Source organism: Vicugna pacos, unplaced genomic scaffold (assembly GCF_048564905.1).
Source record: "Vicugna pacos unplaced genomic scaffold, VicPac4 scaffold_21, whole genome shotgun sequence".
Classification (NCBI taxonomy): Eukaryota; Metazoa; Chordata; class Mammalia; order Artiodactyla; family Camelidae; genus Vicugna; species Vicugna pacos.
Window position 1 is genome coordinate 17224649 of NW_027328742.1, and position 13538 is coordinate 17238186.

At 35.3% G+C, this 13538-nt stretch overlaps 1 protein-coding gene across 1 annotated transcript in view; it reads right to left on the reverse strand.

Annotated features, from left to right (window-relative positions):
* The window catches only part of LOC107035307 (intermembrane lipid transfer protein VPS13C-like), a 61438-nt gene that overhangs the window by 37582 nt on the left and 10318 nt on the right, over window positions 1-13538 (reverse strand). Inside the window, 12 exon segments of the mRNA XM_072957640.1 lie at window positions 828-954; window positions 2391-2524; window positions 2804-2932; window positions 4565-4751; window positions 5456-5562; window positions 7064-7453; window positions 8702-8996; window positions 9480-9601; window positions 10680-10840; window positions 11474-11738; window positions 11912-12067; window positions 13353-13439. Of these exon segments, the coding sequence (XP_072813741.1) occupies window positions 828-954; window positions 2391-2524; window positions 2804-2932; window positions 4565-4751; window positions 5456-5562; window positions 7064-7453; window positions 8702-8996; window positions 9480-9601; window positions 10680-10840; window positions 11474-11738; window positions 11912-12067; window positions 13353-13439 (2160 nt within the window).

Here is a 13538-nt window from a genome sequence, read left to right on the forward strand (position 1 = left end):
CACTTCAAGAATCCCGTAACTATCAGTCTGATTTTTCAAAAGTGGGTAAGTCTGTCTCTCTTATGGGTATTTCAGAGGGAAACAGGAGAGGATAGTTCAGTCACTGTTGGCCAATTACCATTTGAAAGGAGTCAAGAAAGCTCTATTTAACAACTGGCATTATCAGACAATGGAATATGACACAGTATGAATTTCTCATGATAGTTTCATGACAGGATATATTCCTACAGAAACCAGATGACCTACCACTCACGGAGGGGCAATGCCTGTACTAGAGGGAGGCTGGCAGACGGATTCTTAAGCCCTTTCCGAAGTCTAAGACTCTAAGAAATAACATATTTAGTTAATTCAGCTATCTAAACATTGTTCCAATAAATATTTCCTTAAATTTCTTATATGGGGTAATTTGCATACTGTCAGACTCCTTTAATTAACAAAACACATGGCCTTAACAGCGAAATCATGTCTAAAAACCTCACAGCCAACAGTGGTATGTACATGAAGTTTTTTTTCACTTAGTCTTAAAATTCCTTCCTTTTAAATAAAAGGAAATAAAGAAGCACTTTACTGGTATTTACTTGGGAAAGATGAAGCAGGCCTACTATTTAAATTGTAAATAAATTATTTTAACTGAAAATTATTTTTCTCTTAGGAGAAAATATTGGTATGGACTATCTGCAATCTAAAGCCCAAAAGCAACTTATTTTGAAATTTTACTTCCACTTTTTAGTTCAGTAAGGACGGAGATGACTTTGTGAAGCTAACGTGTCTACTCCCTTTGCTATGAGGTACCTCATAGCATAATACTCGTTCACATCAAATGATACCTTTAACAGATCATGTTTCCCAGTATTTGCTGCGTAAGTCCATGTAAGTTTTCTGGTACCAGTAGGATCTGCCCAGGCAAAGAGTCAAACCTGTCTTGGCAGCAGTACCATTTCTTCCTGCGACCCCCTGAAACACAAGCAACAGAGGGAAGATTAAAATACCCTGGCCTCGAGAATCCTACAGGACCTGTGGCTTACTGAGGAGGGGATTGAAACAAACATCTTATAGAACTGCCTTTGCTAACAAAACACAACTCTGTCTAAAAATAAGTAACCTAAAATGTCCAATAAGCTAATGATTTTGAAGCTTGAGGGACAAGAATACTGCCCTTTCTGAAGGTATACCCTGAACTGATCCAGACAAGATCACACTAATGGAATTCATTAAGGTGAAGTGAGTGGTACATCAGAGATCACCCACAGAAAAGGCTGTGAATAGTAAATTTTTTAGTAGCTGAAGAACTTCACTTGGAGCTTAAATTTAAGACTTTTGATCAAATGCAATGCATAAGAAATATGAGTCTCGGAGAGAAGAAAAATGGGTCCATACCATTGTAGCATTCTAGGCTTGCTAGAAAGGGCAAAATTGGGGGCCCCAGCTAAAACCTGCTAAATGCGAATCTGCATTTTAACAAGATTTCCAAGAGATCTTCATATTGATCCTTAAGTTTAACAAGTACTGGTTTCAAAAATACAAAAAACTTTCCAGATAACTACAATAAAATAAAAAGTAACTCAGTTAGGTTTTAATCCCAATCTATGCTTTTAAATCTCTCAGCAGATTCAAGCCATGAGAGTGAAGAATAGGTAAATCTGCAAAGCATTATTTTTAATATATATATTTATTTCTATGATTATTTATACATATAAATGTATAAAATAATGCCTTGCAGATTTATGATAATAATTCTTTGCAAACACATATCATATATTTTAAGGATTTAAAGCTATCTGTTATATCATTATTTAATGGCATCGTCCAAGCCAAATGATAGCAAGGCAAGAACAAAATCTCTATTAACCTGTACTATACATTCAACACTATTTACTTACTTTAATTTTCTTTAATCTTCTGCTCTCTTACTTAATCTTCTTCTACTACTACTCCCTCAAAAAAATCTAGATATGGATTTATAGGGAGAGGTTCACTAAGCATCACCAGCTTACAAAAGAATGATAATGCTTAAAGAGGTTCACAATTCCTTATACACAATTCAGAAATTGAACAAGCTCCAGAAGTCCAAATATTCTTCTCTAAGTTTGGTGTCAGAAGTCATTTGGCAACAAAACTTGATCTGAGCAGACATGAAACTATTAAGTTTTATTTATTCCACTTGTTATGAATATGCAAAGATTTGCTGCAGAAATATTAACATGTTTGGTTAAAGACTGACTCAAAACCTGCTGGGGGTTTTAGTAATAAATAGCATGTGTTCCCTATTACCTTTCTAAAATCTGAAAATATGTGGAATATGAAACACATCTAGCTCCACGTATTTCCTAGAAGGCACTGTGGACCCGTAAAAGCAAGTCCGATTTTCCAGGAGCCCTTTTTTTCCATACCTCTGTTTGTATGTGAGGACGTCCCATGGTGTGTGGTTTATTATTAGGGCAGGTGCACATCCCTCATGGTAATCAGAAAAGCTTATGATAGTTGAATGCTGAGCAATATCTACATCCACCAAGATACCCCCATTCTATCATAGAAAAAAAAAGTATGTTGAAGTATTGGTTTAAACTGCACACGTTACATCTGGAATTTCAATCAGTTGTATAGATTAAAAACATTTGTTTTCTTAAGTTCTTACTGAAATGCACACTGGCTCTGATCTCTTACAAATGTATGTATGGCATTATATATTGACATCCAACTCCTTCAAATAATTATCAGTATGTTTTACAGCATGTTTTAATAAAATATTTTAAAGCAAACTTTAAAAATCAAAGACATTTTATTCTAAAACATGAAAACTTACCAGATCTTCTAAGCTTAATAAAGTGCCATTATCCTGCTGGTTGTAAAAGAATGGCCTGGAGGATCCTTCATAGCCCACCACTCTCACACAAAGTTTGCCCGAAAATTTCTCAGGCCAAAATGGGAGGTACTGAAAATATAGAAGTTAATATCAATCAGTCTTAATACTATGCAAATATATGTATGTAAACGCATGACTGGATATTGTGCCGTACACCAGAAATTGACACATTGTAACTGACTGCAGTTCAGTCAAAACAAAAACAAAAAGAAAAACAATACTAGGGTATAAATGAGACAGTGGCTAATAAAATTTTCAATTCTAAATCTGATCACGATTCAATTATTACTAAGTTTCTTAAAATAGTCCCTCCACATCCAAGATTTTTGACAATCTAATAATTGTTTATGAAACCAAAGAAGAATAGATACATTAGTCTTTACTAACTTATGAAATAATTACAATATGAGAAACAAGTGCTATTAAAATGTCTCAAATATCTTGAATATTTAAAAATTATTATCTTAATAACATTTTCTTTTATGTGTATCTCATTTTAATTCCTTAATGCACTATGAATTCTTTCACAGAGTATCTCATTCTAGATAAGCCAGAAAGACAACTGAAGGCAGAGGACATTGCTGTAGTCCTGACACTATCCTCCTACCTGTTTGGCCTTGATCAAATCATACACCTTTTAAAGCCTTGGTTTTCTTATCTGTAAAACTGAGATTTTAGTTCCTAAAACAGAAGTCCTGTCTGCTAGAGAATACGGGGTAAATTCTATTTATTCTATCTATTCTATACTACTGCTGTCAAACTCACATCACAGATAAAAAGATAAGGAGCATTTATTTGTTGCCAAGTCTGTGGAGATCATTCCAAGTGCCTTGGGAAGCCCACGCCTCTTAGAGCTCTTTGTATTGTAACTGGAATCCCTCCTCTTGAGCTTTCTGCTAAGTATTTTTAAAAATAATTTTAGAATCTTTTTTTTTTTGAGATGTACAGAAGAATGGTTCTATCCTTAAGTCAGATGGTTTGGTTGAAAACTCGGGCAAATTCAAGTGCTAATGCCTGTCTTTGCACCTGTCCTCTCCCCAATTTTTCCTCATTGTCTTCACCTTACATCTTACTGAGTCTGCAAAGTTTAGTTCAAATGCCAGCTCTACCATGAAACTTTCCCTTTTGATCTAGACCACCACAATGATACCAAGCTGCAAAGACTTAACTGACTTTTGAACAGTATGAGATTCAGTTTTCTTCTCTGTAAAGTGAAGGGCCTGAATTCTTGGAAATTTTCAAGGAAACTTCCAGCTCATCTATTCAGAGATTCCATAACCACCTATAACTTACCATATACTATCTTCTTCTCCATGTACTAATGTGTATGAGTCTTACACCCTCCAACAAGATTAGAAGCTTCTTAAATACAAAGACATTATCTTGACTATTGAGACAATACATAGTGCATTATCTTTATATACTTTTTACAGTCCATGTCCATGTTTATACATACAGGAAGAACTAGAGAATGAGTGTTAACAGTCTAGACTGGTTAGTGGTAAATAATATCAACAATTTCCTTCTTTTTTTAATATATGTTTACAGTATGAAAGAAAAGTTTTAAAGCTGGCTATTATATTTTAAAACACAAATATGGTAACAAAGTAAGTATGACAAAGAGATATATGTAATTGTTATTTACATGTCTGTCTTTATTTATACATTCTAGAAGCCAGTTATATGAAAGGAAAATTTTACCTCTGAAGAAGCAATATAGTTCCACTTATTAGTTGGCATTGAGCCGTCTGATGCAATTTCACCAACTTCCAGTTCCAATGATGACTTGTTCTCAATTGTATAAAAGGGAGTCAAAGTAACTATTCGTGTAAGATTAAAACTGCTCATTTTGATGCTAACACCAACCTGTGGAAAAGAAACAAACAGGCTTACCATTTCCCAGTACTTTATACAGCTCCTTTAAAATACACACACACACACACACACCCCATTCACAAAAAGACTTCTCACAGTATTTTAAAATAAGATTTCTTAAATAAAGTAACTACTATAAGACATGGTCCATGACTGATTATCTTCTCACTAAGAAGAAAAATTTGGTTCCATAGTTTGGTTCCATCAGAAATCAATTCAAGAAATATCAATCAGTTATTTAACTAATGATGACTTGCAATAACAGATTTCATTTTTAAAAATTTGTTATTTTTAACATTCCAAAATAAATTATTTTACAATTAATTTAGAAGCTCAAGTGTTGCTAATTTATTATCTCTGCTGTCAATAAAAATAAAATAAAAATTTCAAAGTGGTAATAAAATAAGTCAACTAACGTCCGATTATTCAAATTTTCAGTCAAATTTAAGAAACATTTGGCAGGGAGTGGTATGGAGTGAGGATTCTAGTATATTCTGAATATTTACCAAGTTGCTTACTTGCCACTCACTGTCTTAAGCTTTGACAAATTTAGGTTTTGCTTTGATACTAGTGGCCACAGAAATTTGAGGAGAGATGTAACAGTCCTCCACATAACACTCAAAATTCACATCTCTGTACCCCTTGGGGTCCAGCTCCTTTACTGAACTGAAGAAAAAGTGAATGAAGTCAATGGTAAACAAGGAAGCAAAATCTTACCAGGTATATTCCATGTTGTTGGCAGGACACTTCACACACCCATAATTTCCCACCGTATCCAATGAAAAACAACTGGACCAGGAACTTGTTGAAATTTTTAATTGTACCTACACCAGAGAACACAAACCATCACATAAGAAATCTAAAACACTACATTCATTTTATTTGATGGGAAGTTGCTAGACCATTAGAAATTTATTGAGTACATGAGATACAGGAAAACAATCAAAGTCGTATTGCAAATGGGTAACAACCACAGAAACTCTAAGGGCCAATATAATAAAAGCAGAGCTCCGACCTTCCTATTCACCTCTGCAAAGAGAACAGTGAATTCAAAGACGTTTACCAATGAGATCCTCTGTTAGTTAAACAGGAATTATAACATAAAATGATATTTTCCAGTGTTAGACTTTTGATAGAGAGCTAACAAATTCTTAAAGTTTCAGCACATAGAGAATTTGTGCTTTTAACAGTATTCAGCAAACAGCAGATGAAAAGTGTTGTGATAAGCAGAATGGAAGACACAGTTCCTGTCTCCAACGAGCTTCCGATTAAACAGAGAGACAGGAAATAAATACTAAAACTTATGCAAGACTCAATGTGATAACACCCATATAAGAAGTATAAAATGCTATCAAAAAGTTTATATCTACCTATGGGATTAAATAAGTTTTACAGAAGAGATTTAACTGTGCTCCTGTATTAACCTCCTTGTACCCAACTAGATTCTAAAAAACCTGAGGCCAACCAGAGGTCAGACACATAAACAGGTAATTACAATACCAAGCATTCAGCAACACTCTCGGACGGGGTCCTCAAAGAGTGGTCTCGGGACCAGCATCGTTGGCATCACCTGGCAATCTGTGAGAAGTGCAGATTCTCAGACCCTTCCCAGACCTACTGCATCAACTATGGTGGCACAACCCGGCAGTGTGTTTTCAGAGCCCTCTAGGTGATTCTAATGCACCCTGAAATTTGAGAAGCACTGCTCTGAGAGAACATGGATGTGATCTCTAGCCCCATTTTTGCTGGTCAGACAATCCTTCACATGTGTCAGGAAAGAGCAGAATGACAGAGGATGAAGAGCAGACAACCAGAGAACATGAGGCACACAGGGAAAACACAGAGAAGGAGGCAGAGAGCGCAGCTACACAGAGGCCTAGAAGTAAGTACTTGGGAAAGTGTGTGGTTAACCATTCCGAGACAGGAGTCTGAAAGGAAAGAAGGGACCAGAGAACCAACGATCAGGCCTTAGGCACTAGGTTTCTCTCTCAAAGGCCTGTCTCTGTGCTTCACACACAGGAAGGCTCAGTTAAACCAAATTCAGCTGCTCTGTCTTTTGAAATGTTGCTTCATCACTGGTAAACTACATAAAATCAAGCTTTCTCCTTGACACTACTTCAAGGAGAGCAGTAATTCTAGGGGCCCTGGAGGAAAGGGTAACTCGGCCTCGGGAAGCTACTGTTTTTAGTTCCTGACACCCACTCGATGACACACTCCTTAAAAGTCCTCTTGGACCTAATTCATACCAATGGCACCTAGCAAACAGGTAAGTATGGCATTAGGTAAATAATAAATAAGTAATTTGTTGCATCGACAACAACACACCTTATTTTTACTAAAAATGTTCTTCTTCTTGAAGGAGAATAAAATAATATCCCTAAAATCAGCTGGATGTTTGACATGAATATCTTCTGAACGGTACTGGAGCACCCGAGAAGTCTTGTTGATGAGCCAGTAAGGACTAAAGACGGACAGCTCCATCTGGCTGCCAACGCGCTTGACATGCACTGACAGGTCGACGGTCAGCGCTTCAGCGGAATCAGAAGAAAAACACACAAGAAAGAATTCAGGAAGTGTATCATGTATGCGGAAACATCCACGCCAGTTTTTGCCCTGATATTTCACCAGAAACAGTTCCATTATTTCCCCACTGATTCTTGAATGCAGAACATCGGCAGCACTGCCTTCTGCTAGCTCATGGGTTTCTGCTGTTCCCTAAAAACAAACAGACAAAAACTCAATCTGCTTACTAATTTAAAAAAAAAAAAACCTTTGCAGTAACTTGTAACTTCCATATTTTATACATACAATAATAACTTACCAGATTCAGATTAATTGACAACTGTTCATAGTACCACCATGTTGACATAGTATAAATGCCCATCATTTACTAAGGACTAAAAGGAAAACACTGTATCATAGCCAAAGGCAGAAACTGTCTTTTGGCCACTAGCAGGCCAATGGCTGTAAGTTCTGAGAAAAAGTCGGACCTCTGCCAAGAATCAAAGGCTGGATTCAGGGACACTAGCTGTTTTCCACCGAGAGCTACATCCTTGAACAAACCACTTAACTATCTGGGCTTCAGCTTCTTCCTCTACTCACAAACCATGCCTAGTGGTTCTCATATAAACAGAATAAGGAAAGTGATATCAAACTATTCTGACAAGCTACCTGAGGTGGAACCATCTTAAAAATGAGTAACAGCAACATAATAAATCAAGCTTCCTTACTGAAAGCTTCTCTTGTATAAATACTACTTAGTTCATCTAACTAACTTTATTCTCCACAACTCAGGGACGGCTTATCATCAGATTAAAAAAAAAAAACTAACATAGGTTCCAAGCACTTTTCAGATTTTTGTATTCTGAAATGTTGCAGCATGTAGAAATTTAAAGGTGTTTATCAGACTTCATGACTAGAAAATGTTCCCTAATATTTAAGACAGATAGTAATTATTTTTAAGTCCAAAGAAACTTGAACCAAAAAATCATCACTTTAAAATAAAAATTTTTAAATTAACTTTATAATAAATTCAGATGAAATATTTTCTCACTGGTTTTTCCCATACTTTAGCTAATAGAATTTTACTTAGTCAATAAAGAGATTGTTATAAGTATGAATTTATAGCAGATGCAGCAGAGTTCAGTGGTGGAGAATAAGGGGTCAAATTGCTTAGGTTCAAATCCCAGCTCTACAATCTATTGGGATCTCGGGCTGTCAGCCCCTCTATGACTTAGTTTCCTCATCTTCAGGAGGTTACTGAAAGGATTAAATGTGTTAATATATGCAAAGCACACAAAACAGTGGCTGGCACAGAGTAGATGCTATACTAGTTCTTGCTATTATTAATATTATTAAAGCATTACCATTATGTGATGTAAAACCCTGACCTCAACTAAAAATACCCTAAAAAAAAAACCCTTAGAATTCACTCCATGCAATAATAAAAGTCAAATAACATACCTCAAGTAAATATGTTAGAGCGTATGGGAGAAAATTCCACAAAGTAACAGTGGGATAAAGATGAATGATGTAAGCTGGATCCCAGTCCTCCCCATGTGTGCAAATATAGCTTAATTCATCAGGCAGAGCAACTGTATTGACTATGAGAGGTAAAAAGTTGACTTCTGTTGATGGACACTGCAGCACACATCTGACTTCCTTGCTCCTATGAAGTTCTTCCTTCCAGGAAATGTAGGTGGTGGATTCTTTGTACTGATTCTCCAAGATACCAGCTGGCTGAATAAACAACTGACATCTACAGAAGAAGAAAACAGAAGGGGGGGAAGTTTTTATTGAGAACTTAAGAAAAAGAATCTCATTAAATCTTCTTGATAACTCTACAAGTTAGGTACTATTATTCCTATTTTTATAGGTGAGAAAAACAAGGTCAAGAAAGGTTAAGAAACATAGCTAACTCATGTAGGAACCTTCTGGGAAAAAAACACTCTGTAAAAAATGACCAAAAAAAAAAAAAGTCATTTCAAATACAAAGCAATTGAGTAAAAATGAGTCTCAAAAAATTCCAAAACATCAAATATACAACAAGAAATTTTCATTCTGGTAAACTCAGTAATAATATGAATGTATTCCTTTACGTCTTACAAATGGCTTTTTCAGATCTTCAGATAATTAAGAACATGAGATTATTTCTTCCTAGAATATGGACCCTTAAATTACAGAATTAAAATATATATATTATGACCCTTCTATAGCTTAGTACATTCAAGGAAGTACCCACCTATATGAATCTAAAGGGACGTGGAACTCCTCTTCAGGCCTGGCTACTCCAATGCGCTCCAACAGCTTGACATTCTTAACATACTTATAGATGATGAATGAAATAGAGAAATGGTTTTTAATCTGTTGGATAAAAAGACATACAAGTTGTTTTAAAAGATGTAGAAGTTCAGAAGAAAAACGTGAGTTGCACACAATTACTTTTGAATCTAAACATTTTCAACTCCAATAGGGGAAGATATTTTTATGGTAGCTGAAAAATGTTAAGATATTTAAGTGCTATCTATCTACCTACCTATCTAAATATATATGAAACTTGAAACTGTTTAAGTGACAGTTGAAAATTATTAGGATATTCACATGCTTTGTATATTACATACTGAAATTTATTGTTAATTATATTATTTTTCAAATGTGTATTAATTTTTGAGGATTTCAGCCATACTACTATCTTCATTACAACCTTGATTCAGTGTACCATGTGACTAGACAGAAAAGGACAGCAAAGGAAATATGAGGTAAATAAATATAGTGCAACTCTCTTTTCTTGACTACAGTGTAATAGCAAACTATGAGACAACAATGGTCAAAGTTGGAAATCTTTTCATTTTCATCTGATGTTACAGGTAGGAAGAAATGTTCTTTTGCTGACCATATACTGAAATCTAAAATGATGCACAGAAAAAAGAAAAATGGACAATGCCTTAAAGGTAGAAAAAAATATTTACACAGATTAACAAGCTCAAGTTTTTTTTCCCCTCCTCTGGGGAGATCATTCCAATATTCCTTCACACATACTTGAAAAATACAATACAAAGAGATGGAGTGTTATCCTATTTGACAGCCAGCTAGTATTATAATACTCTTTAGTTCTGAATCTTTAAAGGAATAGACAAAAATTCCCATTAATTTTAAACCTAGGAGACAACAAAATGGGAGTGTTTTATCACACTGTAAACCAAATATACTTCAATTTAAAAAACCCAAAAAAACAAAACAAAGCGTGTTTTATCAGCGACTTAAGATGAAGAATATTACAAAAGTATGTTGTAATACAGGAAAGAGCAGTCAGTTCAATCTATTATTTATTTCTGAATAATCAGCATTGACCTAATAAAGTTTTACTATATTCCTATATTCAGCCAAATGATTTACTATTTCTTGATATACTAACAGGGCACAATTCACCTTTATGCATTACCTGCAGAGGAGAACGAAGGGTAATTACTTTATTCCCTTCAGCTGCATCAATTTGTACCACGAGTGAGTCAAAATGACTGGCACTGGGATTGTATACATTATACAACCGCCGTCCAGGTCTGGCAACGGGGACTTTTGCAACTTCTGTATATCCATGTGGTGCTAAGTAAGTGAGAAGCATTCCAAATATTAACTTACTTATATTTTTATAAGATACAATCACCAGCAGTACCTCAAAATACCAGAGTATTCTGCCTCATGACTAGAAATGACGACCACACAAAACGTTTTTCTAAGACACAGGAACTAACAAAGAAAAGAAACTATTATTGTAAAGTTTTTTAACCAAGACAATTTCTCTTGGGGTTTTAAATGTATTAAAACAAACAAAATCCACCTTGTTCCTCATCTTCTCAACTGTATAGCAAAAAAAAAAAAAAAAAAAAAGCCCTTTTCTGAGATGGTGATAATTACTGCCAACATTTTAGGACTTGTAAATACAGTTATTTTCTCTTCTCTTTGAGCTCCCATCCTTTCTGAAGCATACTAAATACTGTACTATTTAAGTACAAAGAAATAATCTGGTTTTCTAAAGTAATTCTTAAATTAATCAAGTTAAATTTTCTCAAGTTTAGAGGAAGAAAACAGGCGACAAAAGTTTATCAACTATTTCTTTCAAGCCTTTAGAAATGTTGTCTCTCAAGGTATCTGGAGGAAAATATTTTTCCACACTTTTATCAGAAATAAGCCGACACCAGCAATTCCAAAGGTGCCTTTAAAAATAAAGCAGCATACCAAAGGTCAGAGTGAAGAGGGAGCTTTCTTGACGGCTCAGTATGGACAGTTTCCCTTGATGTGAAGGTTCCATGCTGGCATACTCCAGTTCCAAACTCTGACCAGCATCAAGATCACAAACACCACTTTTCTCAGGGGAGCCCATCACTCTGAGATTATGATGGGGCTGTACCTTAATGGGAACACCTACAGAATTTGTTACTGTAAAAGGCGCCCTGTCTTTTAAAGAGTAGTCAAAAGTAGAAGCAGCGCCCTGTGAAAAACCCTGAAAAGGAACACAACATCACAATAACATTTTTGCAGAGCTCAAATTTTTTTCAAAAATTACACTGTGACTACACATTATTTAGAAACTAATTTTCAGGACAAACAAAAAAAAATCCACACATCTCAATTCAAAATTCTGTTTGAAATACTGAAAGAAAGAAGCAAACATACCTTTGCTAAATTGTTGAAAACAGTAAGAGAACTTTTGGATACTGTTATATTCATTGTGTCTCCTGAAGAAATACCAACTTCTGTTTGTGGCTCAGGAATTACAATAAAATCATCTCCTGGCATCAAACTTTTATCCTGGACTGGATTGTTCTTTACCTACGGGGATAAACACAAAATAAATGTAACTTATTGGCCAATTAACAATAAAATTAAAATACTCTCAGTAGAGTTAAATGTTCTTAACCTAGTCATTTTATATTAAGACTCCTCAAAAGTCTCATTTTCAAAAATATGCAGTGCTTCACCTTAAATTAGTACAGATCAGCATTCTTTCTTTTGGTGTGTAATCAACACTAGGGAAATGTTCAGAACTGTGCCATGAAACCACTCCAAGTGAGCTAACACATTTATCTCCTGGGCGCTCCCCAGAGAAAGCTACTTTCCCAGTGTCACTTGACTCACGGTCATCATGTGTTGATGAGCACGCTAAGATGACCCTGGAGTCTACACTGATCCTCGCTGGAAATAACCTGCAATTCCTTTTACTTTTACCAGTAACACCGATAAATAAGTAATACAAGCTTTCAGCCAGCCATCAGATTCCATCCTAGCTTTTGTTCTAATAGCATTTCAAAAGCCTTATAAAATATTCTTTATTAGCCTGCCCGTTCCACAGAGAGGTAGGTCAGAAGTATCACCCCCACTTTACTGAGAGGAAATTGGGACACAGGTTAAATGACTGCTCATCTTTAATATAAGAATCTGCTGAGTCGGCTTCAGTGTCTCTCTCACACCTGAGTCAGGCTGCCCTAGACAGGTGTGCTGTTACAACTTGTAAAGGGTATAATACTTATGTTCCTGTTAATCTAGAGAGACGTGCTTTGGTTTCTAGGATTCTGCAGTACCATAAGGAGATAGCACAGAGGATTCAATTCAAAAATTCTTGAATTTTTTGATGTCTCAAAATGATTGAGTATTCCAAAGAGCTTCATTTACGTGGGTTATATCTATCAGTATGTATCTATGAGAAACTAAACTGAGAACATTTTAAATATTCACTTAAAAACAGTAATTACATGTTAAAACAATATTTTGAAGAGAAGTAAGTGTTAAAAATACACAGTGAGGAGAGGAGCAATTACAAATCTCTTCAGTGGCTGCCTTCAGAGAAGAGAGGGGCACTCTCATTGCTGCTTCTGTATTCATTCCACTGCAAAATGACACAGTCTCTGGAAAACGCCTTCGTATGCTTATGAGAGAATGAGAATGAAAATGATAGATAACGTCTGAATATTATCCTGAAAATAATTTTGATCCCATGATCCTCTGAAAGGGCCTCAAAGATCCTGGACCACATCCTGAGAATCTCTGAACTAAAGAAAATATATAAATGAATGTGCTTAATGTCAGCCTACATAATAATATTTTATGATTTCCTTACAGCAAGCTTTAAATTCCATGGTCTTTTCCCCTCCACTCTTTCAATCAGTGGCTCCCAGACAGCATGGGTCTCATTGTAATAATGAACCTGGAAAGGCACAGAGTTATAATAAGAGAGTCTTTCAAATTTAATTACATATTTCTACATGGAAAATATTAAGCAGTTGTTGCATGTCAATAACAATTT